This window comes from Sturnira hondurensis, unplaced genomic scaffold (assembly GCF_014824575.4).
Source record: "Sturnira hondurensis isolate 20B ecotype Veracruz unplaced genomic scaffold, ASM1482457v3 Scaffold0025370, whole genome shotgun sequence".
NCBI lineage: Eukaryota > Metazoa > Chordata > Mammalia > Chiroptera > Phyllostomidae > Sturnira > Sturnira hondurensis.
Window position 1 is genome coordinate 7,197,126 of NW_028098001.1, and position 27,439 is coordinate 7,224,564.

The 27,439-nt window shown below is 36.8% G+C and overlaps 2 protein-coding genes across 6 annotated transcripts in view; one reads left to right on the forward strand and one right to left on the reverse strand.

Moving 5' to 3' along the window:
- ORC3 (origin recognition complex subunit 3) overlaps positions 1-20,508 on the reverse strand; it is a 63,641-nt gene extending 43,133 nt beyond the window's left edge. For 2 of the 5 annotated variants that reach the window (XM_037039359.1, XM_037039357.1), the window contains exons 1-9: positions 20,405-20,508; positions 17,272-17,326; positions 13,958-14,055; positions 12,963-13,107; positions 10,301-10,405; positions 7,262-7,407; positions 5,733-5,866; positions 3,884-4,043; positions 2,373-2,486 (exon numbers count right to left, since the gene is read on the reverse strand). In XM_037039359.1, the coding sequence (XP_036895254.1) occupies positions 2,373-2,486; positions 3,884-4,043; positions 5,733-5,866; positions 7,262-7,407; positions 10,301-10,405; positions 12,963-13,107; positions 13,958-14,055; positions 17,272-17,326; positions 20,405-20,428 (981 nt within the window). In that variant the 5' untranslated portion in view covers positions 20,429-20,508. The remainder of the gene's footprint in view (positions 1-2,372; positions 2,487-3,883; positions 4,044-5,732; positions 5,867-7,261; positions 7,408-10,300; positions 10,406-12,962; positions 13,108-13,957; positions 14,056-17,271; positions 17,327-20,404) is intronic. The other 3 variants (XM_037039360.1, XM_037039361.1, XM_037039362.1) reach the window with 3 other exon arrangements.
- Positions 20,509-20,574: 66 nt separating this feature from the next.
- RARS2 (arginyl-tRNA synthetase 2, mitochondrial) overlaps positions 20,575-27,439 on the forward strand; it is a 64,654-nt gene continuing 57,789 nt past the window's right edge. Inside the window, exon 1 of the mRNA XM_037039363.1 lies at positions 20,575-20,672. Within this exon, the coding sequence (XP_036895258.1) occupies positions 20,637-20,672 (36 nt within the window). The 5' untranslated portion in view covers positions 20,575-20,636. The remainder of the gene's footprint in view (positions 20,673-27,439) is intronic.

Genomic DNA, 27,439 nt, shown 5'->3' on the forward strand with positions numbered 1-27,439 from the left:
CTTTCTACTGGCTTTTTCTTTTTGTGTTTAGTCTCCTTTCCTATTGCTCACTCTTACGTGTCAGTTTGCCTGAAGGTCCTACCCTTACTGCTTACCTCACTCTTCTGCTTGATGCCTCATCCTCAGTACCTGTCTTCAACGACTATCTTTTAATAATAAATCCTAAATATTTCCAGTCCAGATCTTTCTCCTCAGTAACAAATCTTCATATCCAACATACCCTAAATTAACCTATTCAAAAACAAACGCACCCTTTTCTAACAAACTGGCTTTGATATATGTTAACATGTACACTTAATAAATGCTACCAACCTCCAATCCATCTGCCAAACTAGAGCCTGTGCATCTGTCACTTATGCTCCTCTCTTACACATCCTATAATCCACTTAGTCACCAAATTCCGTTGCTTCTAACTCGTCCTCAAACTCGGTTCCTCCTCTCCAGTCCCACTGTCACCACCTTAGCTGAGCCCTAGTCGTATCTTGTCTAGATCACTGCAACAGCCCTCTGAGAGCTCTGTCTCCCCCTCTGACTGCCTTTGCTTGGAATGCTCTTCCAATTCTGACCTGGCCAGCTCTTCTGCCTTAGGATACACTCCTGTTCTCCTCCAGAATCTCCAGGGATGTTTCTTTCATTGCACTGACTCAAAACTATAAATGTATGTTTACTCTTCTGCCTCCTTCATGAAGCTATGAGCAATCTTAAGGCAGACATTTTTTTGTCCTCTGTATGTCTAGGGCTCAACACAGTGTTTGGTTTTCAGTAGGCTCTTTTTTTTTTTTAAATATTTCATTTATTTATTTTCAGAGAGAGGGGAAGGGAAGGAGAGAGGGAGAGAAACATCAGTGTGTGGCTGCCTCTTGTGTGTCCCCCACTGGGAACTGGCCTGCAACCCAGGCATGTGCCCTGACTGGGAATGGAACCGAGATCTTTTGCTTCACAGGCCCGCGCTCAATCCACTGAGCTAAGCCAGCCAGGGCTTCAGTAGGCTCTTGATAAATACTTATGAGTAAGTAAAAAATGAGTAAGAAGTAATTTAAAAGTTGTTATAGCACAATATCATTTCATCTCACATACTGCTAAGGTAAATATTTTCTTGTTTGAAAATATATATTTTTTAATCTAAATTGAGCCCTGGTCAGAGTGTCTTCCATACACTAACCAATGTTTCTTTCTCACATCGATGTTTCTCTCTCTAAAATCAATAAATATACCCTTGGGTGAGGATTTTTTAAAAAAATCTAAATTGTAGCCCTGGCTGGTGTAGCTCAGTGGACTGAGTGTGGGCCTGTGAAACAAAGGGTCACTGATTCAATTCCCAGTCAAGGCACATGCCTGGGTTGCAAGCCAGGCCCCCAGTGGGGGACACATGAAAGGCAACCACACATTGATGTTTCTCACCCACTCTTTCTCCTTTCCATCCCCTCTCTAAAAATAAATAAATAAAACATAAGAAAAATCTAAATTGTAAAAAAAGGCATATTGGCCATAACAGACCACTACAGTGTTTTATGTTGAAGAAGAACACGTATGGAAAGTAATTTATAATCATCTAAGAACTACAGAAACATAAGGTAGTATATTGCACTTCTGTACTGAAGGTTACTAATATACAGGTTGTAATCAATTTGACAACTGACCTGTTCACAATGACTACTCTCTGATAAGGTATTTTAGATAGTTGTCAAGAAACGGAAATAATAGGTTTTAAACAACAGAATAATGGGGTCCATTGTTAGTTTTTAATAGATGTTATTAAGTTAGGTTTGTGAATTTTTTCCATTAGTTTATGAAACCTTAGTGCAAATACATTTTCAATATATTAAGAATAAGTATAAATGAACACAAATGTATGTGCAGGGGACAGCTAGCTATAACTCACAGCCTATTTTTACATGACCCAGGAATGTTTTTTACATCTTTAAAGGGTTATTTTTAAAAAAGAAAGAAAACAAAGAATATGCAACAGAAACCATATGTAGCATGTAAAGCCAAAAATATTTATTTAATCTAGTGCTTCACAAAAAGTTTGTTGGCCCTTTATATATAGTATTTCCTAGGTAAAAAGTCCACAAGCTTTCATCAGATTCTTAAGAAAGGTCCCTTTCCCCTCCCACCTCCCCTAACATGGTTAAGAATCACTGGAATAGAGGGAGGCCTCTTTTCATTTTAATATCCAATTAGTGTATTCTCTGTATTTTTGCTGCAAGGTAACAAAGTAATGGTAGAACTCACAATAATATAACTTGAATTTACTTATTGTAGAGTGTGCCATTTAAAATGCCTTAAATATCACACTAATCAGTTTGAAATAACATGCAAATTATGGAGAATCAGGTTGTGAATTTTCAAACCCATTAGTGGCTTCTTACCTGAAGTCCTTTTATAAAGTTCTGAATTGAGAAATCACAATACAAAAAGATGCTGATCAAAATCTGTAACACTTTTTCACTCAGCTTAAAGGGAAACTGAGTTGTAAGAAGTAGCTGAAAAGAGATAAATGGGGGGCAGGCACACTCTTGTTAGTCTTTATTCTTCATAAATATGAAGTGTAAATAATGAGGCAAAGAATGAGACTATGACACTATGAAAGCTATAACAATAGCTACGTTTTTCAGATCAAACATTAACTAAAATTTTAAATTAATTTACGTAACAGTAAAAATAACAAAGCTATTCATATTCATACCACATGTTCAGAATCAAAGATGTTCATCATCCTCTACCTAATTCCTAATTCTAAAACGTACTGCCTATCAACCATGTAACTCCCGTACTCCCATCAGAAGCCACTGAAGAAGCAGCAGGCTTTGGCAATTCTTGTTATGTGATTTCTTTCATCCTTACTGATACACAATAATGAAGAGCACACCTTATGTACTGTTATGTGAAAAACCCCAAATGAACAAATGTCTGTTTAAAAAATATAAAGTAGCAGAATTTGTATTATTCAGCTAATTTTCAATGGCCTATAATGAAGATTTTACATCTGAAAACGAAGTCATACTAGGCTCTTTAAACAGAAGCATAGTTATAGAATACCAACTGAACTTGGCTACAACCAAGCAATTTTAAATACTATAGCTAGAAAAAATTTCTCTAAAACGTCAGTAAGCCAATGGATACTACATCTTTATGGGAAAAAATGTAGAAGTGGTTAGTAAAGAGAGGGAAGGTTGTCATTAGTTCACCTGACACAAGCAACATAAAGCATGTCTTAAAGTAGCTGAGTCTAGCAACAATTTGTGAAAGATCAATACTAAAGACTGTATTCTATTTAGGTAAAAAGAGAATCTATGGTCAGGGAAAACATCATCAGCATGACAGGAAAGAATTCACTAAAAACTTCAAATCATTTAATATTAAATGTAGTCAAAACATCGTTATTATTATTGTTACCAGGAAGTCATTAAATTCTGTAAAAAATGTTTAACGCCCTGACTACTGTGCTCGGTTGGTTGGGCATCACCCAGCAAAGCAAAGGTTGCTGGTTTCATTCCCGCTCACTGTACATGCCTATGTTACAGGTTTCGTCCCTGGTCAGGGTATGTACAATGGGCAACTGACTAATGTTTTTCTTCCTTGCTCTCTTCCTCCCTCCCCTCACTTAAAAAAAAAAATCCATTCACTAATAACTGATTGATAGCTACAGATATCATTTTTATAAATTTTATACTTTATCTTATATTTTCATAAATATTGATGGCAATACTATACCACTATAAAACTATTAAATAGAAGTATTAAAAAATGTGAAGGAATATATAGTTCAATATAATACTCTGAAGAGATGTAGAAATTTATCATTAACATTTATATTTATAATCTATTTTTGGCAGTTTTCTTTTCATCCTATTTCACTGGTAAACTTTTTTCATTTTACCTTATCAAGTACTGTAGTCAGGTGCTCCTTGCAAGACAAGGATTGGAATATTTCTATACACAATAGAGATGATACTGCATGAGGAAGCAACCGATGGATGATAATAGGAGATGTAGCGATTCCAAAAATGAGTATTAGTGGAAATTCATGTAGATGTTGACTAGTTAAAAAAAAATACAAGAGTGGAATTTCTTCAACAAATTTATTTCAATGTATCATTTCACAATAAGACCTTTATTTTTATGTCTGCTTTATAGACACTGGTAAGGAGTATCATTCTAGACACAAAAAATTTGCTAGGTCACTGATTTTCCTCTGTTAAAGTAAAATAGAAATAGTTGGTGCATGGGATGACACTCAACTAACTAAGCCACGTGGGCATGGCTGAACATAACTGGTTCTTAGCATTACCAGTAGGAACATGAATGACTTTCACAGAGTAAAACAGTACTCCCTTTGAGAGCTACTGCAGGCCAGTTCTGTGTATCCTGGCTGGTGATTTTGCTAGCTCCCTCCTATTAGCTATTGCTTTTCACATCCTAGTTGTATGCAGTTCCACCTTCACAGGAGTAATGGACTCTGTTACGGTTTAAGTTTTTTCTTTACTTTTGATGGTAAAAGTAGTCACAAGACTGAGCTCCATAAAAGTAGAGCTTTTCTGTCACAATTCTGTACTGTGTACATTTTTCTAGCATGTTAAGGATTTCAGTATTAGCACTAAGAAAAGTCTTGGGATCTAGAAATCTTAGTTTAAAAATGGGGGGAAAAGACACTATCGAAATAGAAAGAAGTATGTTTGTAAATTATAACAATAGAGATTTAAGATAAATATAGCCATAACTACTTTTTAAAGATTTTATTTATTTTTACTTTTTAGATAGAGTGGAAGAAACATCGATGGGTTGCCTCTTGCATGCCCCCACCCAAGGACCTGGCCCACAAGCCAGTCATGTGCCCTGACCAGGAATCAAAGTGGCAACCTTTCAGTTTGCAGGACAATGCTCAATCCACGGAGCCACACCAGCCAGGGTATCCCATGGTACATTTTAAACATGTAATTTCTTTTGTTTTCTTCAGTAGGTTAATTTGCTTAATAGTTATGGCTACAAGCCCTGGCTGATGTGGCTCTGTGGATTGAGCGTAGGCCTATAAACCGAAAGGTCACCGGTTCAATCTCCAGTCTGGGTACATGCCAGGGGTGTGCAAGAGGCAACCCACCGATGTTTCTCTCCCTTTCTTTCTCCTTCCCTTCCCCTCTGAAAAATATATATAAACAAAATCTTTTTAAAAATGTACCATGGGTAATGCTTGTTACTGGATTTTAAAATAAGAGTTAGTTACTTCAATTCAGAGTCTCACAGGATCTCCTTAAAGATCCAATGAGATCATGGAAGTGGATTCTCATTATATGAAAGAATGTTTTTTAGAAAATATTCTTGCTCAGTAGAGCTAACTAAAAACTTCTAAGGGTGGATAGGTAACAGAAAGTAAGATCTGACAAAAATATCTCAAGCTGCAGTAGTTTATATATTCAATGGGCAAGTAAGAGACAGACAATCTTGGTGAAAGAAACTATATTCTATACTGCCTCACCATGCTAATTTAAAATTGGCTCATTTTTGTCTTTTGATTCTCATTCTTTGGTCAAAAAACAAATGAAAATCTGATAGGAGGTCTTTGAACATTCAATTATAAGAAATTTGAAATCATCCTGGTTTCCACCCATTTGGTATTAAAATAAGAATAAAACTGCGATTTTTTTCTTTGTAAAAAAGTTTTTTTTTAATTAAACATTTTATTTTCTTAATAAAAGAAATTTTGCACAAAAGACAGGTGATATATCATCTACCTGCTGATAATTATGAAGTCTTGTAATACTTTTGTGGTGAAGCTTTCCATATCCTTTAAGATAAGCACAACAGGAGGAGACTGCCACTGGTTAGAAGAAGTCCTCTTTTTCCCTGGCTTTCCTGGGTCCGTCTTCTTTTAAGCCATTGTGGAAAGGAGGAGTTAAAAGCAAGCCTTACCAACCAAATAATGCTATACACGTAGATCCAGCTCCCTCTACATGTCACAGTAACTGTTTTTTATTTCTCCCACGTAGTAAGTAGAAACTCATTCTAAGAGTTATTAGCACAATCTTTCTAACATGGAAATAATAACCAAGAAAAAAAGGTTCAGCAAAATCTATAACTCATATAAAATATTTACATTTTCTGCTATCTGGAAAAAATGACAAAGAAGCATGAGAAAACATTCTCTATAAAACTGAATGCTCTGTTGGTGGAATATCATAATTTGTTTTAAAGTAAGAATTAGTATTTCTAATTAAAAAGCACAATGTATAAAACTGTTCTGCTACTATGACATTTCAAGTTGAACAGCGTCTTAAATATTATCGAGTCCAGTCCCAATTTTTAAATTACACATAGCATTTGATTTCTACAAGATCTAAAATTCTGGATCAAATTAAGATACGATAATAAGCATTAGACCCAGTTTAATACCTACATATTGTAAAAGGTAACCTCACTTATGATGACTTCAGCAAATATATTCATCAAAAAACATCACTACAACCCTGGCTGGTGTAGCTTAGTGGCTTGAGTGCCGCCTGCAAACCAAAGGGTCACTGGTTCGATTCCTAGTCAGAGCACATGCCTGGGTTGCAGGCCAGGTCCCTAATAGAGGATGCGTGAGAGGCAACCACACATTGATGTTCTCTTTCTCCCTCCCTCCCCTTCTCTCTAAAAAAAAAAAAAAATACATTAAATAAAATAAAAGTATCTCTACAGTATTTCATCCCATACTATCTGGCTACACAGCATCAAACTAAGGACATGGTTTTATGGTGCAGCAGCCCATGAATCACAGTCAATCATTTTCACCAGAGCCTAACATAGTAGAATGAAACTTCTTTTTATTGAATACATGTTACTTAGAGAGCATTTACTCCCTAAAAATTCTAAACATGGAACAAATTAGATTCTTAAAAAATATATGTACAGCTATTTCTCATCAGACTAAGCTGACAACAGATACAGTATGATTCTATTAACCTTATAGCCATTGTTATAGAGACAAAATCTGCAAGAAAACCAATTTCAGATGCTGTTTTTGTCACTAGAAGATATTCTCCCACAAATAAAATGGTCTTGTAGGAACCTAAACTTTTATCAGGAAGTAGGCTGCATACAGATAAAAGAATACTTCTAAATTCTAATAGCCCTAGGAAAAATAAGAGCTACCATTAAATTAATAGCTGGTGCTGTATAAGCACATCCTTATTAGAACAAAACAATACTATACTTAATATAATTCCAAGCCTCTCCAATCATATGCCAATTTCCTGGGAGAAAACTGTCAGCTTACATTTACCTGTGTGACATTCATATACCAACTGGAAAGAGAATCCATTGAACAATGTATCTTTTTCTGGGTATCTTTTTCCTGATCTTTGGATTCCACATCTACATGGCAGTCCATCAACTGGGAGGAGAGCTTTTGCAAAAAGTGCTTCATATCTGCAGAATATAAGAGAAATCTTATCTCCCCTTAAAGCAATCCAGTATAAAACTGAAACTTTTTAATATTTTACTGGTTATGCTATCACAGTTGCCCCATTTCCCGTTTATTCCCTTCTGCCCCGCGTACCCCCTCCCACTCCCACATTCCGCTTTAGTTCATGTCCATGGGTCATACATATAAGTTCTTTGGTTTCTACATCTCCTATACTATTCTTAACCTACCCCTGTCTATTCTGTACCCACCATCTATGCTTCTTACTCTCTGTACCTTTTCCCCCATTCTCCCCCTCACACTCCCCCACTGATAACCCTCCATGTGATTCCCCGTTTCTATGACCCTGTTCCTGTTCTAGTTCTTTGCTTACTTTGTTTTTATTTTAGTTGTTAATAGATTTGGTTGTTACTAACTATGACTTTGTTGTCATTTTACTGTTCCTATTTTTTATCTTCTTTTTCTTAGATAAGTCCTTTTAACATTTCAAATAATAAGGGCTTGGTGATCAACTCCTTTAACTTGACCTTATCTGGGAAGCACTTTATCTGCCCTTCCATTCTGAATGATAGCTTTGCTGGCTGGATAGAGTAATCTTGGATGTAGATCTTTGCCTTTCATGACTTGGAATACTTCTTTCCAGACCTTTCTTGCCTCTAAGGTTTGAGAAATCAGCTGACAGTCTGATGGGAACTCCTTTGTAGATAATGATGTCCTTTTCTCTTGTTGCTTTTAAGATTTTCTCCTTCATTTTAATCTTGGGTAATGTAATTATGATGTGCCTTGGTGTGTTCGTCCTTGGGCCCAACTTCCCTGGGACTCTCTGAGCTTCCTGGACTTCCTGGAAGTCTCTTTCCTTTGCTGGATTGGGGAAGTTCTCCTTCATTATTTGTTCAAGTTTTCAACTTCTTGCTCTTCCTCTTCTCCTTCTGGCACCCCTAATTCGAATGTTGGAACATTTAAAGATGTCCAGGAGGTTCTTAAGCCTGTCCTCATGTTTTGAATTCTTGTTTCTTCATTCTGTTCTGGTTGAGTGTTTCTTTCTTCCTTCTGACCCACATTGTTGATTTAAGTACCACCTTCCCATCACTGTTGGTTCCCTGTACATTTCCCTTTATTTCACTTAGCAAAGCCTTCATTTTCCCTCTAATTTGCGACCATATTCAACCAATTCTGTGAGCATCCTGATTATGAGTGTTTTGAACTATGAATCTGATAGGTTGGCTATCTTTTCATCACTTAGTTGTATTTTTTCTGGAGCTTTGATTTGTTCTTTCATTTGGGTCATTTTTTTTTTTTGTCTCAGTGGCATGCCTGTTATGTAGTAAGGGGCGGAGCCTGAGGTATTCACCAGGGCAGGGCAGGGCAGGGCAGGGCAGGGCAGGGCAACCCATGTTGCTGTGTTGTGAAGCTGTATGTGGGGGAGGGGTCCAAAAGAGAACAATGCCTCTTGTTCAGCTCTGTTGGTTTTCAGTCACTTCCCCCACTACCCACAAGCAAATTGGGCCCTTCTGGTGCTAATTCCTGGGTGGGTGGGTTTGTATACATTCTAAGACCCTGTGGGTCTCTCCAAGAAACTGTCCTGTGAGGCTGGGAACACTGCCACCTCAACCCCCAAAAGTGTTTTCAATGAGAAGTTTAAGGCTTATTTCCCTGCGCTTGAACCCTGGGTTGCTTGGTCTGTCCCACTCCCCATTTGTTCCTCCCAGTTTATCTGCACATGAATGTGGGACCGACCTGTTTGCCAGCCACTGCTTCACAGGTCCACCAGCCATTGCCTTGCCTGCCCCAGTTCTCCAGCCACCACCTTGTTGCGAGTCCTCTCCACCTGGCTGCCCATGGCTGCCCATCTCTGCCCCTCCTGCTGGTCTGGAGGAATGTTTCTTCTTTAACTCCTTGGTTGTCGGACTTCCATACAGTTTGATTTTCTGACAGCTTTTTTCCTGTTTTTTTTTGTTTTTAAATTTGTTGTTGTCCTTTTGGGTATGAGAGGAGGCACAGTGTATCTACTGTACCTCCATCTTGGCCAGAAGTCTACAACTGAAACTTCTTGATCAGTAAGTAGATTATATTATTTGAGTAAAATGTGTTTTTCGATACTTAAGATTAACTACGATATCATTTAACATATTACCTATGAATGTTCATTAGTATATTTTCCTTAATATTTAAATTTCATTAAATGATACTAACAGTAGGCCAAACTTTATGTGTATTGTCTATAATAAAAATATTATCTAAACAAATATATAAATATAAAAACTATTAAATGAGAAGTAATATATATTTAATTTACTTCTGGACAGCAAAAGGTTTTTAAAGCCCCTAAAAAAGATCAAAAGTATCATTTATACAAGCAATTTTTAATTCCAATCAGTTTATGAATATGAAAGTAATATAAAGCACAGAAACACACCAGTCCAGTTTAAGCACATTTCACTCCACTGGTTTCCACATCCTTTATGACTAAATGGCTTCAGATACCCAAGGTAAGCTCTGGCAATGGCCTATTTTTACTCATGATGGCCTTTCAAAGGGGGACAGTAAGATGACTTGAGGCTATAAACATGAGCCTACGTAGTCTATTCTCTGTTGGACTAAATAATAACTCCCAGTTCCTCAATTATCAGCTCCTGTGCCAAACCTTCCAACCTAAAATGCCTGGACAACTGATGGCAGTGAAGCAGCTATGGCAGGGGCAGTGCTGGAATAAAGTGTCAGAGTCACACAACAGTCAAGGCTGCTCTGGGAGGCACTGAACTTCACCCTGCCAAAATGCAGGGACATACTCTTCCCACAAATAAACAGGGGTAAAGACAGCTTGAGAGAGAGAGATGGAGAGAGGACCAAAGAGATTTGTAACATCTCATCAAGGTTAGTAAAGCATTTATACTTCACCTGGGCAGTCTCTAGCTTGCAATGAGACTACATATGGAGTGACATTATTCTGGAGGGCTTCTGTTAGACTTCTGAATGTTAAATCATGATCTGTTACATTCACACCTGTGGGATTATACATCCATATTATACCACAATTTTTATTATTAATAACTTAACAACAAAAGCTATTTAACTGAAGTGAATTGCTACATTGAAAATATATTACAACATGATTAATAACAGAAACCAAAAAAATACACTGCATAAATGAAGAGATCTCCAGTGATAACAGCTATCTAGAAGCACACACTCTACTTATTTGTTAGGAAAGGTATTTAGCACAAATTGGATTTTTTTAAAAATTACTACGGCCTGGCTGGTATACCTCAGTGGATTGAGCGCAGGCCTGCAAACCAAAGGGTCGCAATTTTGATTCCCAGTCAGGGCACATGCCTGGGTTGTCGGCCAGATCCCCAGTGGAGGGCATGTGAGAGGCAACCACATTCTCTCCCTCTCTTTCTCCCTCCCTTTCCCTCTCTAAAAATAAATAAATAAAAATCTTTTAAAAAAATTACTAGGGATGTGCAGTTTACCATTGAGAACACCTTAAGAATAATTTCATTCCTCTGTCACATTAACAAAGAATTCTTTAAAATAATTATTCAAAAAAAGGATTATAGATTACAGCCTCACTTAACAACTGGGGAAAATCCAATCAGTAATATTATTTATGATCGCAATAGTAAATAACATAATAGGTAAACTGTACACTAAACTGATTTCCGAGGAAAAGAGCCTAAAAACAAATTATAATTTTAGGTCTTTTAGGTATTTACAAAACCCTGTTTCATAAATTTGTGGAAACTCTCATTTCCACAAATCAGAATTTTAGAGCTCTGCATGTAGTTATCAGAGTTGAGTGAAAATTTTCCCACATACTTTGGAAAAAATTCTATTAACAGGTAACTTCCCTAACATCACAACCTGTAATTTCTAGAAAGTGCTTTGGCACTTAGGCAGGTACCACCAGCTGCAGACATCTTGAAACTACTTGAGACTTGCACCTATAAAACTTCAACTTCTTATCAGAAAAGGTTCAGATTCATCCAGATTCATCATTCACCACCAATAATCAACATTTTTTTTCTATGAGAGCCAACACATAAAAATGTTGGCAGGCGATTTTTAAATGGACACACACTAAAATAAATAAATAGACCATATACATTTTAGAAAACAGAAAATGTGCAATTATACTTAAGTATGTTTGAGATTTTTTTTTAAGTATCAAAATGATATTCTGAGCATGCATTATAATCTGTGACTGTGATACTATACCTCTGAACAAATTTAGAAGTTTACAAACACTGGCTTATCTTGTCTGACTGAATTTATAAGCTATTTAATACTATGTTCCTTAAGACCATGGAACTGTCTACAAGAAACAGGATAATCAGCATCTTTAACTGAAAAAATGTTCTCCTCAAACCACTGACTTTAAAACACATGATTTCCATTAGCTTCCTTCCTACTTTTAGCAGAAGGCAGAAAAGGAATTTAAACAGTGCTCTCACAACAATCTATCAGCCAGGCCTCTTGACTGTGTTTCTCCCATTCCACCTGGAATTGCTGTAACGTGGCAGTACAGAAAGAAAGCAGAAACCAGTCCAGGCCAGCCATTGGTTTCTCACCCATAATGGAAAGAGTTTTGAAATTAAGTGGCAGGCTGCACTGAAAAGCTGGTCCACAGCATTACAAATCATTCCTCAGAGTCTTATTCAGAGTGGTCCCAGGATCACTAGCACGGGCATTAGCTGCAGGCCTGTTAGAAATGCAGAGTTTCGGGCCCTACCCCAGGGCTATTAGTGAAAGCTTTCACTTACTAAGATCCCACAGAGGTTATCTGTAGGTGTATTAAAATTCGAGAAATACTGTCGTGAATATCAAGTAGATAAAGAACAGTATTAGGCAGTATTAGACTAAAGAATTTCTTATCTCAGATCCTACTAGTATAACAACTCTGAACAAATATCATATTGAAAGTGCACTTAAGAGTACTTTGGAAATCTAAATATATTAACTTTCTTCTCAGAAGGAATGAAGAAAATTTGCTAATATTCCAAAGAAAAATTTTCCATTACCTGAAATCAAGATGTTTGGTTAAAATGGAATGTTAATGATGGAAATTTAAGTAACTAAGAAATTTAAACCTGCAGTCTGAAAGCAATTTATATATAATTCATCCAAACTGCCTTTTAAACAATCACTATTAATACGATATAACAATCCAAGATTAAAAAACTATGAACAGGAAAATAAAATTAAGATCAAAGACTAACTGCAATTTAGAGATGATAAAAAGATATTAAAATAAAATCTATTAATATACTGCTGGCTTTATTACCGAGTTCAAATCTCATATATTTATATTTCATAAAATAACTAACCAAGAAAAAGAGTAACACAAATATATTTCCCCATCATTTTCAGACAAAAATTTGGAAGATACTAGCTAATCCAAATCAACTTTTTAAAATTAATGAATGTATGAGAAGTATAAGGAACTTTTATTGGTTTTGAAAGTATGCCCAACAAACTATAATTGGTTTAATTCTATACATTATTCCCTACTATTCTCAACAACAAAACCACCAATTTAAGAAAACAAACATATACATACCTAGAATAAGAGCAGCAGTTGGAATTTCTCTGAGTTTTATTTGACAGCCCCAGTCCCTTGAATTCTTCTGGAATCCAGAATGAGACTTTTGCAGAAATTTTATTAGACTGTCAAATAGGTTTTTATTTAATTCCTCTTGCAGTTGCTACACAGAACACACAAAACTTTATAGATTATTATTAGCAATAATCTGATGTGTCTTTCTAAGTTTGGGAAAGAAAACTGTCATGAATTCAATTCCAAAGATTACATGTGTAATTACAGTCATGATGAAATAAAAAATGTTTTTCCCTTAGATCTCCAGTGATTAGTGCTTTGGATTCCCTCATTAAAGAATCTCATTTATTCATTCAACAAACACTGACTAACCAACCACCTTTACCGATGAAAGACAGCCTCTACCCTATTCACCAACTTTTGTAAGGTTTTTTAATGAACGCTGATATGACAGCTGTCACAATACAACCTAACAAAATTGTTTTGAAGGAAGTTAAAGACAACTAAGCACTACTAGAGCCGTTGTACAGAAAACATGTAATGGACTTTCTGGCCAACCCAATACAACACTGTGCTGGTCAAACAAAACAATCCCACTTAAGATGTTGGCCCTAAAACAATGAATCTGCTAACAGTAGAGAAATCTTTCAGAACTGGAATATAAAGAGCACAGAAACAGAGAGTAAAGTAGTTTGGAAATAACCTGATTTCTTACTTGCGTAACTGAATGGCTAATTTGAAGAATGCCAGTGTATCAAATCTGTGAGAATATGTAAAGGCCCCTCGCCTTAGCAACTACCATTTTAAACATATATTTTAGTACCTGAAACTATGATTAATACTTGGAACGTGAGTGTTTTTTTTTTAAGGACATACAGATTGTACGTAAACAATATTCCAACATTTCATCAATTCTCTTGTAAACTGATAGAAAAGCTGGGGAGCAACAAATATGAGATTTACGGTATTAGAGAAATGTTATTAAAAAAAGTACTCACCTCTGTTTCAGATTTCATCTGTTGCCATATGAACTGATAAGTTTCAAATCGAAGCTTACTGTCCTCAGACTCATTTTTTCCTTTATTAAAATATTCCTCTGAAAACAAAAAGAATTAAGTCAATGTCTTTCTTATATAATAAAAGTTAGAAAATCTCTGTACAAAGTCACACAGGAAGTAATGGGGTTGACATTTTTTATACGCCTCAAATATACATATATTTGGGGACAAGTAACATTCAATACCTTTGATATTTAACTTTATATACCATATATCTTACTCTAATTATTGTATCTATAAGATTAAATAGCTTTTTAATTTTTAGAATGTATTTCTACTATTTACTTCTCAATTTGTTTTTATTTAATGGTTTCGATTTGAAGTTTAATATTAATATATTTTCATTATTTCCTCTTCTGAGGCCTTGTATACTTTGCTTCATATATTGGCTTTGAGCTCTCCTTTATTAAATGATTCTTACTACTACAAATGTTGTTCATTTGTTCAGCTGACATAGTTCTAGCCCAGACTTTTTATTTTGTATTTTTTGATATAGTTTTGGAATGTTTTCCTCCAAATGGTTAGCCATTTACCAAAATACCAATTACTGCAGTGGTTTTCAAACTTTTGAAAGCATGATCCACATTAAGGAACACATCTTACATCACATCCAATACACATACATATAACGGACAAAAGTCCCACAAAACAATACTTACCCTTATCATGTGATACCAAACGTTTTCTTTTCTATTATTTTTTAAAACTTTCACGACCCACTAAATTGATTTTTCAACTCACACTTGGGTTATATATAAAATCTTCAGTTTAAAAAACATTCCTGTCCTGACTAGTGTAGCTCAGTGGATTGAGCGCAGGCCTGCGAACCACACCATCACAGTTCGATTCCCAGTCAGAGCACATGCCTGGGCTGCAGGCCAGTTCCCAGCAGGGGACTCATGAGAGGCAACCATACATTGATGTTTCTCTCCTTCCCTTCCTCTCTAAAGATAAATAAATAAAATCTTTTAAAAAAAGGATTAAAAAAAAAACATTCCTTTTTTCTACTGATTTGGGATGCCCTCATCATCTAAATACTCACATACACACTTGGAACTATTTTTGAACTTTTTTTCCATTCTACTGAATCCAACCAGACCAGTCCTGAACTACTTTGATTATTGTAAACTTTATAGTTCATTCTAATACTGAATAGGTCAGGTCTTCCTCCCATCACCACAAACACCATCATTCTTTTTCAAAAAATTTTAAGCCATTCCTTCCAACTAATTTTGTCATTTCTGAAAAACAATTACACTGGTATTTTGACTGGATAAATGACAATCTGTAGTTTTAGGAGGAGAAATGACATTTTTTTTGAGAAATGATATTTTTAATATGATAAAAATTCACATCCAAAAACACTCCAAGACTCTTCCTTTAATCAATATTACATTCCTTATAGTTTTCTACTTTGCCTTATATTTCCTGTTTACTTCTAGGTATTTTATTGTAATAGCAAGAATGTTCATGATATTACATAATTGTGAAAGTATACATTTTGTTTCTGACTTCACTAAAACGCTGCTAGTATTCCAACATCAAATTTAATGTTAGCTAAGAGTTTGGAATACAAATTCTCTTTCATGTTAAGGAACCTTCCTTCTAATCATAGTTGACTTGGTTTTGGGCAAATATTGATTTTTAATTTTATCAAAAGGCTTAGAATATATTGAAGTCATCATATGATAAAATGGCAGACAAGTTTACAATATGAAACAAACTAAAAAAGCAAGGAGATATGCTACTAATAAGAGACAAAGAAGCCCTGGCTGGTGTAGCTCAGTGGATTAAGCGCGGGCCTGCGAACTACACGATCACGGTTCGATTCCCAGTCAGGGCACATGCCTGGGTTGCAGGCCAGTTCCCAGCAAGGGATGCACAAGAGGCAACCATACACTGATATTTCTCTCCCACTCTTCTTTCCTTCCCCTCTAAAGATAAATAAATAAAATCTTAAAAAAAAAACTGTTAGAGGTTTCTTATTTTTAAAAAAACCTGTAAAGATAAATAGACAAAGAAGAATAACAAGGTTGCCTTAAATAAAAAACAGCCATCTTTGAAAATGAGTAAAACCATGAAATGTTAAAGTGTCAAATCAAGACATAAATACTTTTGTGAATAATGCTCCATCAAAATACTTAACAAACTGTCAGAAATTGGAAAACAAGAGCAGTAGGACCCGTTAACCTGTTATGTTACCACAATTTTTCCCAGTCTTTACCGAGTAAACAGGTAAAAAATAAGTAAGCACTGAGAGGAGCTAAACAAAGACTATCAGCTCTCACTGCTGACAGTTTAGCTCCTGCTCCTTACAGTTCATTTTCTCCCCCCGCCCCAGCCCTGCAACCTGCAGAATACTGAGGAGAGGGAGCGGTCTCAGTCTTTTTTAAGGCACATGTCAAAATGCCTTCAAGTCAGGGGACATTTTGGGAGGCACAACGCAGAGCATCTTTCTACTTGCTCAGACAATTTTGTTTTGAGAACTGAAGACACTGAAGGCAAGTGCTAAAATCTGGATATGTTTTTCTCATTTCTGCACCATCTGTTTTAAAGTTAGGGTCAATTCCTCTAAGATTTTCATATTATAACAGTATCTGTTGGTCTTAGATCTGCACAATGGAATAAACCTCATGTACTTCAAAGTTCATATTATATAGTTATAAACCCTAGGTTTACTAATATTACTAAAAACTTTAAACAAATCTTAACGAATTATAGCTGAAATTTAATACAATAGTTTCTAAGGGAAAACTCATCTCACAGTTTGAGAGGCAGCACTAGGTACTGGTTAGAACACGGATTTAAGAACCAGACAGCGTGGTTTCAAACCCTAGCTCAGCCACTAGCAACACCACTTAGAAAGCACTTTATGTCTAAGTATCCTCATTTGATACGTTCTAACAAAAGTGTGCACTCACATGACCACCCCACTCAAATCTACAAAACATTTCCCTTATTCTATAAGTCCCTCCTGCCCATTTGCAGTCAATTCCTATACTTTACCCTAGGAAACCACTAAGATTTTTAAGACAATCTCCTTTGAAGAATGGTGACATATCCTTTGAAGGACATTTACTTTTCAATTTGCCTTTTGAAGGTATATTTGCATTTCCTTTTAGGTTAGAACCCTAGGGTTGTACCCTTATTGTTTTGTCCTATGCCTTGTAAGATAACTGCTATGTCAACAGAAGAGAATTCCTAAATTCAGTTAGGGAAGGAAAACTAACAAATTTGTTAGTAAGACATCTTACCTATAGGCACAGAGGTCTTTCTTTTCTTTAAGTTTGGTTTAAACACAAAGCAGCCCTATAAAAAAAAAAGGGGGGGATCATAAAGTCAAAGTAGCCAAAGAGCAGTAAATCTACTAACCAAGTATTTTATGGATAAGCAGATTTTTTAAATGTGTTTCTTTAAAGTGCTAAGAAATCATCCCTTTTCTATCCAAATTATAGAAGGAAAATTCTTAAGCAATACAAGAACTATCCATTTCTTTCTCCTCCTTCCCCTGGGATGTTTATTTTGATTTTGCTCTTAGGGACCTTATTTTAGAGGTAGACAAGGAAAATAAATGCTGATGAAATTTAACGCAGAAAGGTTCCATTTTTATAAAATTTAGAGAAGAACATTAGTATACATTAAAGCCAAGATCAAGAATATATAAAATAGGCCTGACCTATTTTATACATAGGAATGATGGTTGTGCATCATTCCACAAAGTGAAAGGTTGTTGGCTCAACTCCCAGTCAGGGCACATATTTAGGCTGCAGGTTCAGTCCCCAGTCGGGGTGTCTACAAGAGGCAATCAACTGATGTTTCTCACCTTTTCTTTCTCCCTCCCTCCTCCTCTCTAAAAATAAATAAATAAAGTCTAAAAACAGAGAAGATATAAAATAGTTATGCTCCTATCTCAAAAGAACGATTTACTTTTTAATTAAACTCCAACTATCTAGAATCTGAATGGGAAATACATAATTTGGGCTATTTTGTGTCACCTTTTTTCACCTGAGAAATTCTTACTCTTTCATCCATTATCGGTCAACTCAAACTCACCCACTCTGGGAAATCTCCAATTCTCTAGATAAAATATTCCTTCCCCTACGATTTCACACTACTCGAATATCTTTATTTTAAATCGCTTTCACACTGTATCACAGTTACTTAGGGTCTGTCTCCCAAAGTAGTTTGTGAGCACCTTCATAGCAGACTGAATTCAGTTCATAATCATTTCCCCAATGTTTAGGATAGTGTTAACATATACATTCAGCCTAATTATTATACAAAAGGAATGCTTGCCAAGTAATACTCCTGGTAATTTCCTAGCTACACATAGTTTCATGTTATAATTTGACTAATGATACATAGCTCTTAAGCTACTGGTCTTATGTTTATTCTACCAATCCTAAAGCCACATATCATGGACAGCTACTTAAGATTGCCATTTCTAAGGAAAAGGAAAGAAAAAAATATTTATCTAGAAAAAGTCATCTCAGGGTAGTGCTGAAGACAGCAGCAAGAATATAAAGTGGTCATTTGAGATACGGGGTCCAAAGTGAGAATTGTGCCTTATACTTTTGTATCTGCTACTAGTAGAACTACGTAAAATACACATACGTATTTACAAAAATGGTGTGGTACCATGACAAGCTTGTCGTTGCCTCCTTTCTACATCCATTTGCAGAAAAGGATAAGGAGCTTTGAAGGCATGAGATACAAAGAATACCAAGAATGAATCGTAATTTATGGCAATAGTAGTAATAAAATTAATCACTCTGAACTCCTAATCAAGGAATGTTATTTGAGATGGAAGAAGAATCTAGGAGGACAGCTGACAGCAAGAAAATATGACAGGGAAAGAGAAGTTGAATAGCTTAGGGGCAAAAAACACCCAGCAGTTCCATGAACTCCAAAAATAGTCTTTAAAGATTCTTATTCATGTAAGAACTCCTTCATAATCATCTCAATACAACCATTTCTGTTAGGCCATAAGTGCTTTCCTGGGGGAAAAAACCTCACAATTTTGCCAGATACCAAAATTCAGTCTTATGCAACAAAAAGGGTTAGGGAACAACACTCAAAACCAATGGAACTTTACTACCAGGGCAAAAGAAAACCAGTACCAATCCTAATTTTTTAAAAAATAGCCCCTAAATCTCTTCTAGCATTTGCTTCTAGCATCACAGTTAGTCAATCCTTTGAAAACTAAAACCCTAAGCTTGTAGCACCTCCTTGATATATAGTCTTGTAATGCACTGCTTCTCACAATTTCAATCAAAATTAAAAGATCCATGGTGCAGCCCTCTTCATTAACCTGGTTTAACAGAGAGACAAATGTCTTTGCAGATTTTTCATCTGCATTCTCCGCTTTATCAGACAGCTTAACTAAAAGGGTTTCCAGTTGTACTCATAATATTACTAAAGGTCTTTGTCTACAGCAGTGCAATCCAACAGGACTTTCAGTAAGAGGGAAGTAATCCGCACTAGTATGCAGTCACAGCCACGTGAGGTTATGAGCACTAGAAATGTGGCCAGTGAGACTGAGAAAGTGAATTTTTAAAAATTCTAAATTTTACTTTACTTTAAATATCCACACATGTCTAGTGGCTACTGCACTGAACAACAAAGCTCTAAGTTTCTCTTCTTACCAGCTACACTATGTCTTGCAATCCCCGGCCATCTAAGCAGCCAATATGAGAAGGTCTATGATCTCCTCACATACAAACATTCTGCACTTTTTCCTAAGACCCCCTTCTCTATCTCTACTAATTATACGAACAAAAATGCCACTTTATTTCCATCTTCTGGTCCAAAGAACATGTCATTCTCTCTGCCAGAACTTCACCCCCCTATTCCCAAACCTCTACCTAATTTCGACTCATTTTTCAAGTAGCTAAAATGTCTTTCTCCAAAGGCCTCCCCTAATCCTCCGAAATCTAGATTAGGTTCTTCTCCTTCTTCTGCTCTCTCACTTAAAACTTTCTTTCTTGCTAACATTTATCACAATTTGCAGTCAGTTTCTCTGTTTAATGTGTTTGAATGCAAAAACTGAGTCTATTCTGTATCCTGGTACCTAATGCAGTGGTTGGCGCACAATAAATATTTATGAGGAGGAAAAAGTACAGGAGACTGGGGCACATCCTCCGGCCATTCGACCTCCGCAACCACAATTTAAAAGTCCTCCTAGCCAAAACACTAAAGCATGGGAGCGTCTTTGCTCTCCAAGTAAAATTAGCCTCAACTGGACCTGGAACAAAGATGCCTCACCTCTGTCCACTGCACCTTAACCTGAAGTTGGTACATCTAGACCTACGTAACCTCCGCTTCGTGCCTTCCTGAAAAGGAAAAGAGGCTGTCCCTGAGTCCTAGAGGCCGCCCGCCCGTACGTACCTTGGACACGGAGGAAGTGGCCATGGTCCCTGCGGCTCCCGGGAATCCAGAAACTCGGGATTTCCCGCGCTCCCCCGCGGCAGCAGGGCAGAGGTTAGTGTCTGGCTATTCGGCTTTCTGATTGGCTGGTACCACCCTCCGGGGCGGGCTTCCGGCTCGCAGAGGCAGGGCGGCCGAGGGTAGAGTGTGGCTCAGGGGTAGACTGCTGGGGCTCGCTTCGTAGGAGGCCAACATGGCGTGTGGCTTCCGCAGGTCTATCGCCTGTCAGGTACGGACCGGGAACTGGCAGAAGGAGGCCCCCGCACCCCGAAGCCATCTAACCGCTGTGGGCCAGTCCTCAAACAGCGGGATGGAGGGCTCTGAGAAAATCCAGTTTATTTCTGCTGCCTTCTACCCCTTGTTTGGAAATGTTTTAGCTGATGACGGTAGGGCATGCGGCTCAGATCTATTTTCACGGAGAAAAGTAAACTTTGAAAAGCACTTACTGTTTTTTCCCCAGTCCTTTCCACCCTAAAGCGTTGTGTGCTTTATCTGGGTGAAAAGTCATTGGGCCATGATTAGACCCCATAGAAGCTAATATTGACCTAGTGAAATCAGGAGGCTTTAGCTAGAAATGAGTAATAAAGAGTTACCCAAGGATCTTAAGGTTTGTAAACCAGAAGTACAACTATGTAATACCCAGAGTGTTCTGAAGACAGAAAAACAGGGAGCTCTTTTTTGTTGTTCTTTAATACTTTTTTAAAAAGATTTTATTTATCTTTAGAGAGGAAGGGAAGGAGAGAAGGAGAGAAATATCAATGTATGGTTGCCTCTCGTGCGTCCCCTGCTGGGAACTGGCCTGCAACCCAGGCATGTGCCCTGGCTGGGAATCAAACTTCGATCTTTTGGTTCCCAGACCCATGCTAAATCCACTGAGCTAGGTAAACCAGGGGAGGGAATTCTTACAGTATTGGATTGACTAAACCGTCTGTTGTTTTTCCCAAACAATGGCTCTGATAGTGCTTAGTTGTCCTTAATTTCATTCAGAACAATTTGGTTAGGTCTTATCAGCCAGTGTGCATTCAAAAAATCTTATCAAAATTGGGAAATTTTTGGGTAGCCATTTTAATATTGAAGATGGAAGAAGATATGCAATGTTTTTGGTGTATTATGCTTTATTATTTTGAGTAAAGTAAAAACGCAGCTGAGACGCAAAAAGATTTGTGCTGTGTGTGTAGAAGGTGCTGTGACTAATCAAACATGTCAAAAGTGGTTTCCAAAGTTTCTTGGTACTATTGACATTTTGGCCAAATAATTCTTTGCTGTAGGTGTTGCTGAAGATATTTAGCAACACCCCTGGCCTCTACCCACTGGAAGCCAATAGTGGGAGATAAGCTGACATACTCAAAATGTCCAAATCAGTAATGTCATTGGTGAAAATGAAAAATGTGTCTTTCATTTTATTGAAAAAAAAAAAACGTAATGGGCTCTACCCAATAAAATGGAATCACTGTAGTCAAGCTGTTAAATTACTAAAATCAAGTGGGTTGATTTATGAGGAAACAACTCAATTATTGTTTTAACTAGCCTGTAAACTTAAAATTTTTAATTTCCCAGGCCCACATTAATGTCTGGATATACACCAAACCTCCAGGTAATCCCCTAATTACTCTCTGAAGGAAAAGCATGACTTTCATATGTCCAGACCACTAATCACCTAGATCAGGGCATCAACCTTTCGCCTGTTGGGAACGTAGGATTACCATCTAGGACCAACTTAGAGGATAAGAATACGAAACTAATTTTCAGGAACTTTTTGGCCAACCCAATGTTTCTTCATTCTTCAGTGTTCTTCACACTTGGTGAAGTTGGTGATGGATCTGAATTTTTATTCTAAAGGACCTAATTTGAAAAGTGTTCATGGTCATTTTGGCTGCCTGCCTTAGCAATAGTTTTGATAACTCCAAAGATAACGTGAGACCCTGTTTTCCTTGATTTAGAGTCTAACACTTCTTTAATAAAGAAGAGAATAGAATATTTACACAACCTTGCCCTCCAAATCATTTGGGAAGGTCTCTTCTGAACCCTGAAGTTTTCGTTGTTACCTTATTTGCTGCCTATTTGAGTCAGCAAATCCAGGCTTGCACCCGAAAAAAGTCTCTGCAAACGCGGGACTGCTTGTTCATTGGCTCTTGGTGACAAACATCCATACCTCACCTGGTTATATTAGGAAGTTAGAAGTGAGGAACCAGAGGTTATTAACAATTTAGGTAATTTAAGATTTAGAAGAGTAATTGATACTCTTTTAAGAATTTTAAGACTCATCACCTTGTAGGCTATTATATGGATAAAAACATAGAGCTAATTTTTATTAACATGTCAGTTCTGCCACCTAGATGTCTGGTTACTAAAGCATAAGGATCTCTTTTGCATTAGCAAAATTAGGGTTTTTATGTGATTACCAGATATTTTGATCTTGAACTTGGCTCCTAGCTGAATTTAGAATTTTTCTCTAGAGCCAGAGTGGTAGGATATTTTTTTGGCTTTGTGTTCAGTACCTGGCTATAGGAATTGTGTGTGCCTGGGAAAGGGGTGGTTGAGAGCTGCCCAAATTTTATTAATTAATAAGTATTCTCATACAGAGAGCCAAATATTTTATTATAGTATAATCTCTGACCTTACATTGTGAAATCCAAGGCTTAGAATTGCACCTGGTACCTTGTAAATATTTAATACATATTAGCCATTATTATATTACACATTGGAATCTGGTCTAAGGTTTCTAGAGCAGATCTGGAGTGCATGGATTTTCACTTTTTTTTTTTTTAATATGTCTTTGGAAGGGAAGGGAAGGAGAGAGGGAGAGAATATTGATGTATGGTTGCCTCTCGTGGGTCCCCTCTTGGGGAACTGGCCTGCAACTGAGGTATGTACCCTGACTGAGAATCGAACTGCGATCCTGTAGTTCTCAGGCCTGTGCTCAATCCACTGAGCTACACCAGCCAGGGCGATTTTCCACTTCTGAAACTCCTTGAAGAAGTGCTCCCTGCCTTCAACTTAAGATTTCTTCCTCATTCAGTTGTGTTATTTAGTTTATTTCTCAAGGACTGTGATTAATATTTTGTGGTTTTTCTCTGTTTACATTTGAGCTTTACTGTTACAATCTTTTATTATTTTTTAAAATATTTTATTTATTTATCTTTAGAGAGGGAGGGAAGGAGAGAAATATCAATGTATGGTTGCCTTTCGTGAGTCCCCTGCTGGGAACTGGCCTGCAACCCAGGCATGTGCCCTGACTGGGAATCGAACTGTGATCATGTGGTTCGCAGGCCCGTGCTCAATCCACTGAGCTACACCAGCCAGGATAGTCTTTTATTATTTTATTTTTTAATATAGTATATTTCATTCTCTAAAGCTTTTTTCTGTCAGCAATATGAAGCCTTAAGTAGATAGTTACCAATAGGCCCTTGTTACACCTGTAGTAGCCTAGATGAAGCCCAGTGGCAGGAGTGGCCCCATTACCTGAAGATGAAAAAAGAAAAGAAATCCTGTCGCTAAGGAAACCTATAAGCCACATAAATACAATGTTATCATTTCCAGAATAATTATGAACCTATGAGAGAATAGGTAAATTAAAAACCATGCTCTCTGACATTTCAACACTTAACAGTAGTTCTTTTATCGTGCGTGCGTGTGTGTGTGTCCTCCGCCTATTTGAAAGATACTTCTGTAATTAAAAGCACACATTAGCCTGGACACTGATTGTTAACATGGAGGGCAGCTGGCATCTTCCTAAGCAGTGGTTCTCGAGGCTTGGCTGCAGACTGGAATTATCTGAGAAACATTAAAAAATACTTAAATATGAGTCCATTGGCCTGGAGTGGGTCTTTGAAGCTCTAAAAATCATCAGGTGATTGTGATGTTCACCCAGGCTTGATAATCACTAACCAAGGATGACCAGGAAGCAGAAAGGCATGGTGCAGTTGCACATTACCACTGCACATTACAGTCAAACCAAGAACTTTTTTACATCCTGTTGCTCAGCCGCACCTTGTACTAATAAAATCAGAATATTTGCATGAGCCAGGCATCAATGTTTTCTCAAGATCTCTGGGTCATTCTAATGCGTAAAAGTATGGGAACCACTGGTACATTAGTGATTTAAGAACACTGATTGTGAGGATATGTGGGTTTATATCCAGCTTCTCTGATGGGTAAGTTCTCTGTTCCTCATTCATAAAATCTGAAAAATTATTTAGCTACTTTATAGGTTTCCAGTATGATTTAATGAATTAATATATATATAGTACTTAGGGTTGTTTTTGGTGCATTGTATACACTCAGTAAATATTGTTCATTATTAAATTAAAATGCTGAAGATGTTATTTTGAACCCCCTTTCTGCACCACTACCATCCCAAAAGCTTTCTGATGTGGGGAACATAGTTATACATTTACCCTCCGTGAATGCTTTTCTTCCCACATGAAGCTAGATCACCGGAAAGCTACCATACATATCTGAACCTTGCTTAATTTTCAGTGGAAATTCCTTAGTAGTACTTTTATGAAGTTGTGCTTTTGTATAGAAAAAAATCTTACTACATTTTTGAAAAAATAATGCTTGCTCATTGTTAAGAACTAAGTAAAACAAAAAAATTTAAACTTCCCTCTAAATAATCATCATTAACAGGTTGACCTACATTTTAGATATATTTCTTTTCAGGTATACAGACAGGAGAAAAGAAGGAAGAAAGATAGAAAAGCATATCTATCCGCACAACTGGATAGATATGGTTTTTATAAAAATTGGACTGCATTATAATGGGTTTTTATTTTTAATTTAGGTTTGTTTGCTTTTTTTTAAGTTTTATGATGAAAAATCTCCAACTACTAAAAGTAATAATGTTAGGATTCCCCATGTATCATCCATAACTTAAATGCTGTTTTACAGAAAAAGTGTCAAACATAGTTTTGCTTGAATATAATGAAAGAAAAAGAAACCAAAGTGCAATGCAAAGAATTATTGATGTATTTCCTAAATGAGTCCTCTGCAGTTGAGAGATTATGCAGAATGTTACAACTTGGAGTGTTTCTTTAAAATCTTGATGTTTCAAATTTAGACAGTATCAATCCATGGCAGACAGGAAGACTTTAGAATTTATCTGGGTAACTTTCTCACTCAAAGTTGTAACACTCGTAGTCTGTTTATTAACCTATCTGCACACCTGACTTTTCTCCTGTTCATTTTATATTAAATTGAGTAGATGCTCACTGCCAGTGCTTTTCCTGGTACATGGCTTGAGTGGTTGGATTTCTTTATAAGTAGATTTTTAAAAAAGGGCTCATGCTGCTTTATTTTTTAACTACTTCTTTTAAAGAAGTTTATGACTCTCAGATAGAATAATCCTGGATGTATCAAAAGGAGGCTTCCTTAATCACTAGAAAATTAGCAAGTTTAGAAATTATATCAAAATAGATTTAGAAAATAATCAAAAATCTTTATTTTAGAAATAAAAACAACAACTGAGCAGGTGAAACAAACATACCAGTCTGCAACTTCTCTAGTGGATGAATCTAGTACTGTATAATATTATTGCTAAATTATTTGCTTTAACCAGTTCATGTTCTTTGTGATTAGGTAACAAGGCTACAAGTGCATTTTTTCATCTCTGGATTTTTTTAAAGATTTTATTTATTTATCTTTAGAGGGGAGGGGAAGGAGAGAGGGAGAGAAATATCAATGTATGGTTGCCTCTCATGCATCCCCTGCTGGGAACTGGCCTGCAACCCAGGTATGTGCCCTGACTGGGAATCGAACCTCGATCGTGTGGTTTGCAGGCCTGTGGTCAATCCACTGAGCTTCACCAGCCAGGGCTCATCTCTGGATTTTGAAATTTAAAGTTATCCAGATGTAGTTCAGTGTTAATTTTCTGTTACATTTTCCTGACATAGTAGTTTACTTTGATCTGTAGATTCAATTTGTTTCTTTTTTAACGAAATATTGAATCATGAAGAAGGATATAATTTTCATGTACCCATTACTAATTGGTATGCATTCATAGCTTGTAAGTGACATGCTCAGATATGGCAAACACAAAACCTCATATATGAGAAAAGAGAATTTGCAGGGATGGTTAACCAAGAGATTATAATAATATTTGCACAAATTTATTTTTCAATTATTAAATTGTATATAAGTGGTCATCAAACTGTAACTATCCTTCTGCAACTTGGAGTTTTGTTTGCCTCATTTTTTAAAAAAAGATCTATAGTGATGCATGGAGGTTTAGTTCTTTCAGTTTACTGCTGAGCGTCCTGTCATTGCCATAACATACTACAGTTTAGATTTGGTTCTTACTTCAGGGTTTTTCCTTTTGTTGCCCTATTACCTACCATCACTTAGTCACACCTGTGATTCCAGCTACCACTTGTGCAAACAATTTCACATGTGCTTCAATTCACTCACTGCTCACAGCATCCCATTCAGTCTGAAAGCCTGCTGGTCCCTGCCCATATTCAGCTCAAGTGTGGCTGAGTTAATATCAAGGACAGCCCCCAGTCAGTGGGGGATAGAATTGTCTATCCTATTTGGGGATAGACAATTTCCGTAGACACTGTGTAGACTTCTTAGGAGGTAGTAATGGAAATTAAGCCCCCCAGTGCCTATAGCAGTGGCCTTGATATCACAATCTTGTGTTAATTTTTTCTGCTTTCTTTTACTCTCCCCAGTCATCACTTCTGCCCTCAGGAGTCACCTTCCAAATGAACTACCTGCATATAATCCTTTTCTCGGGCCTTGCTTTTGAAGGAACCAAGATATATATCTACAAATACTTTTAATTTTGGGAGGGAGGAGATAATTTTCTCTATGGCTTCAGATGAGTGAGACCAAGTTAGGATGCCCTCTGTTAAAAATAAAGCTGCTCTACTCTGCTTCAGAATGTTTTATATCTTTCTTTGGCTATCACTTTTTGAAGAGTGGCTTTGGACTTTGTCTCTATCCTTATATGCTGCTGGCAAGCCAGTGTACCCATCTTCCTGTCCTCTCGCTTCTTTG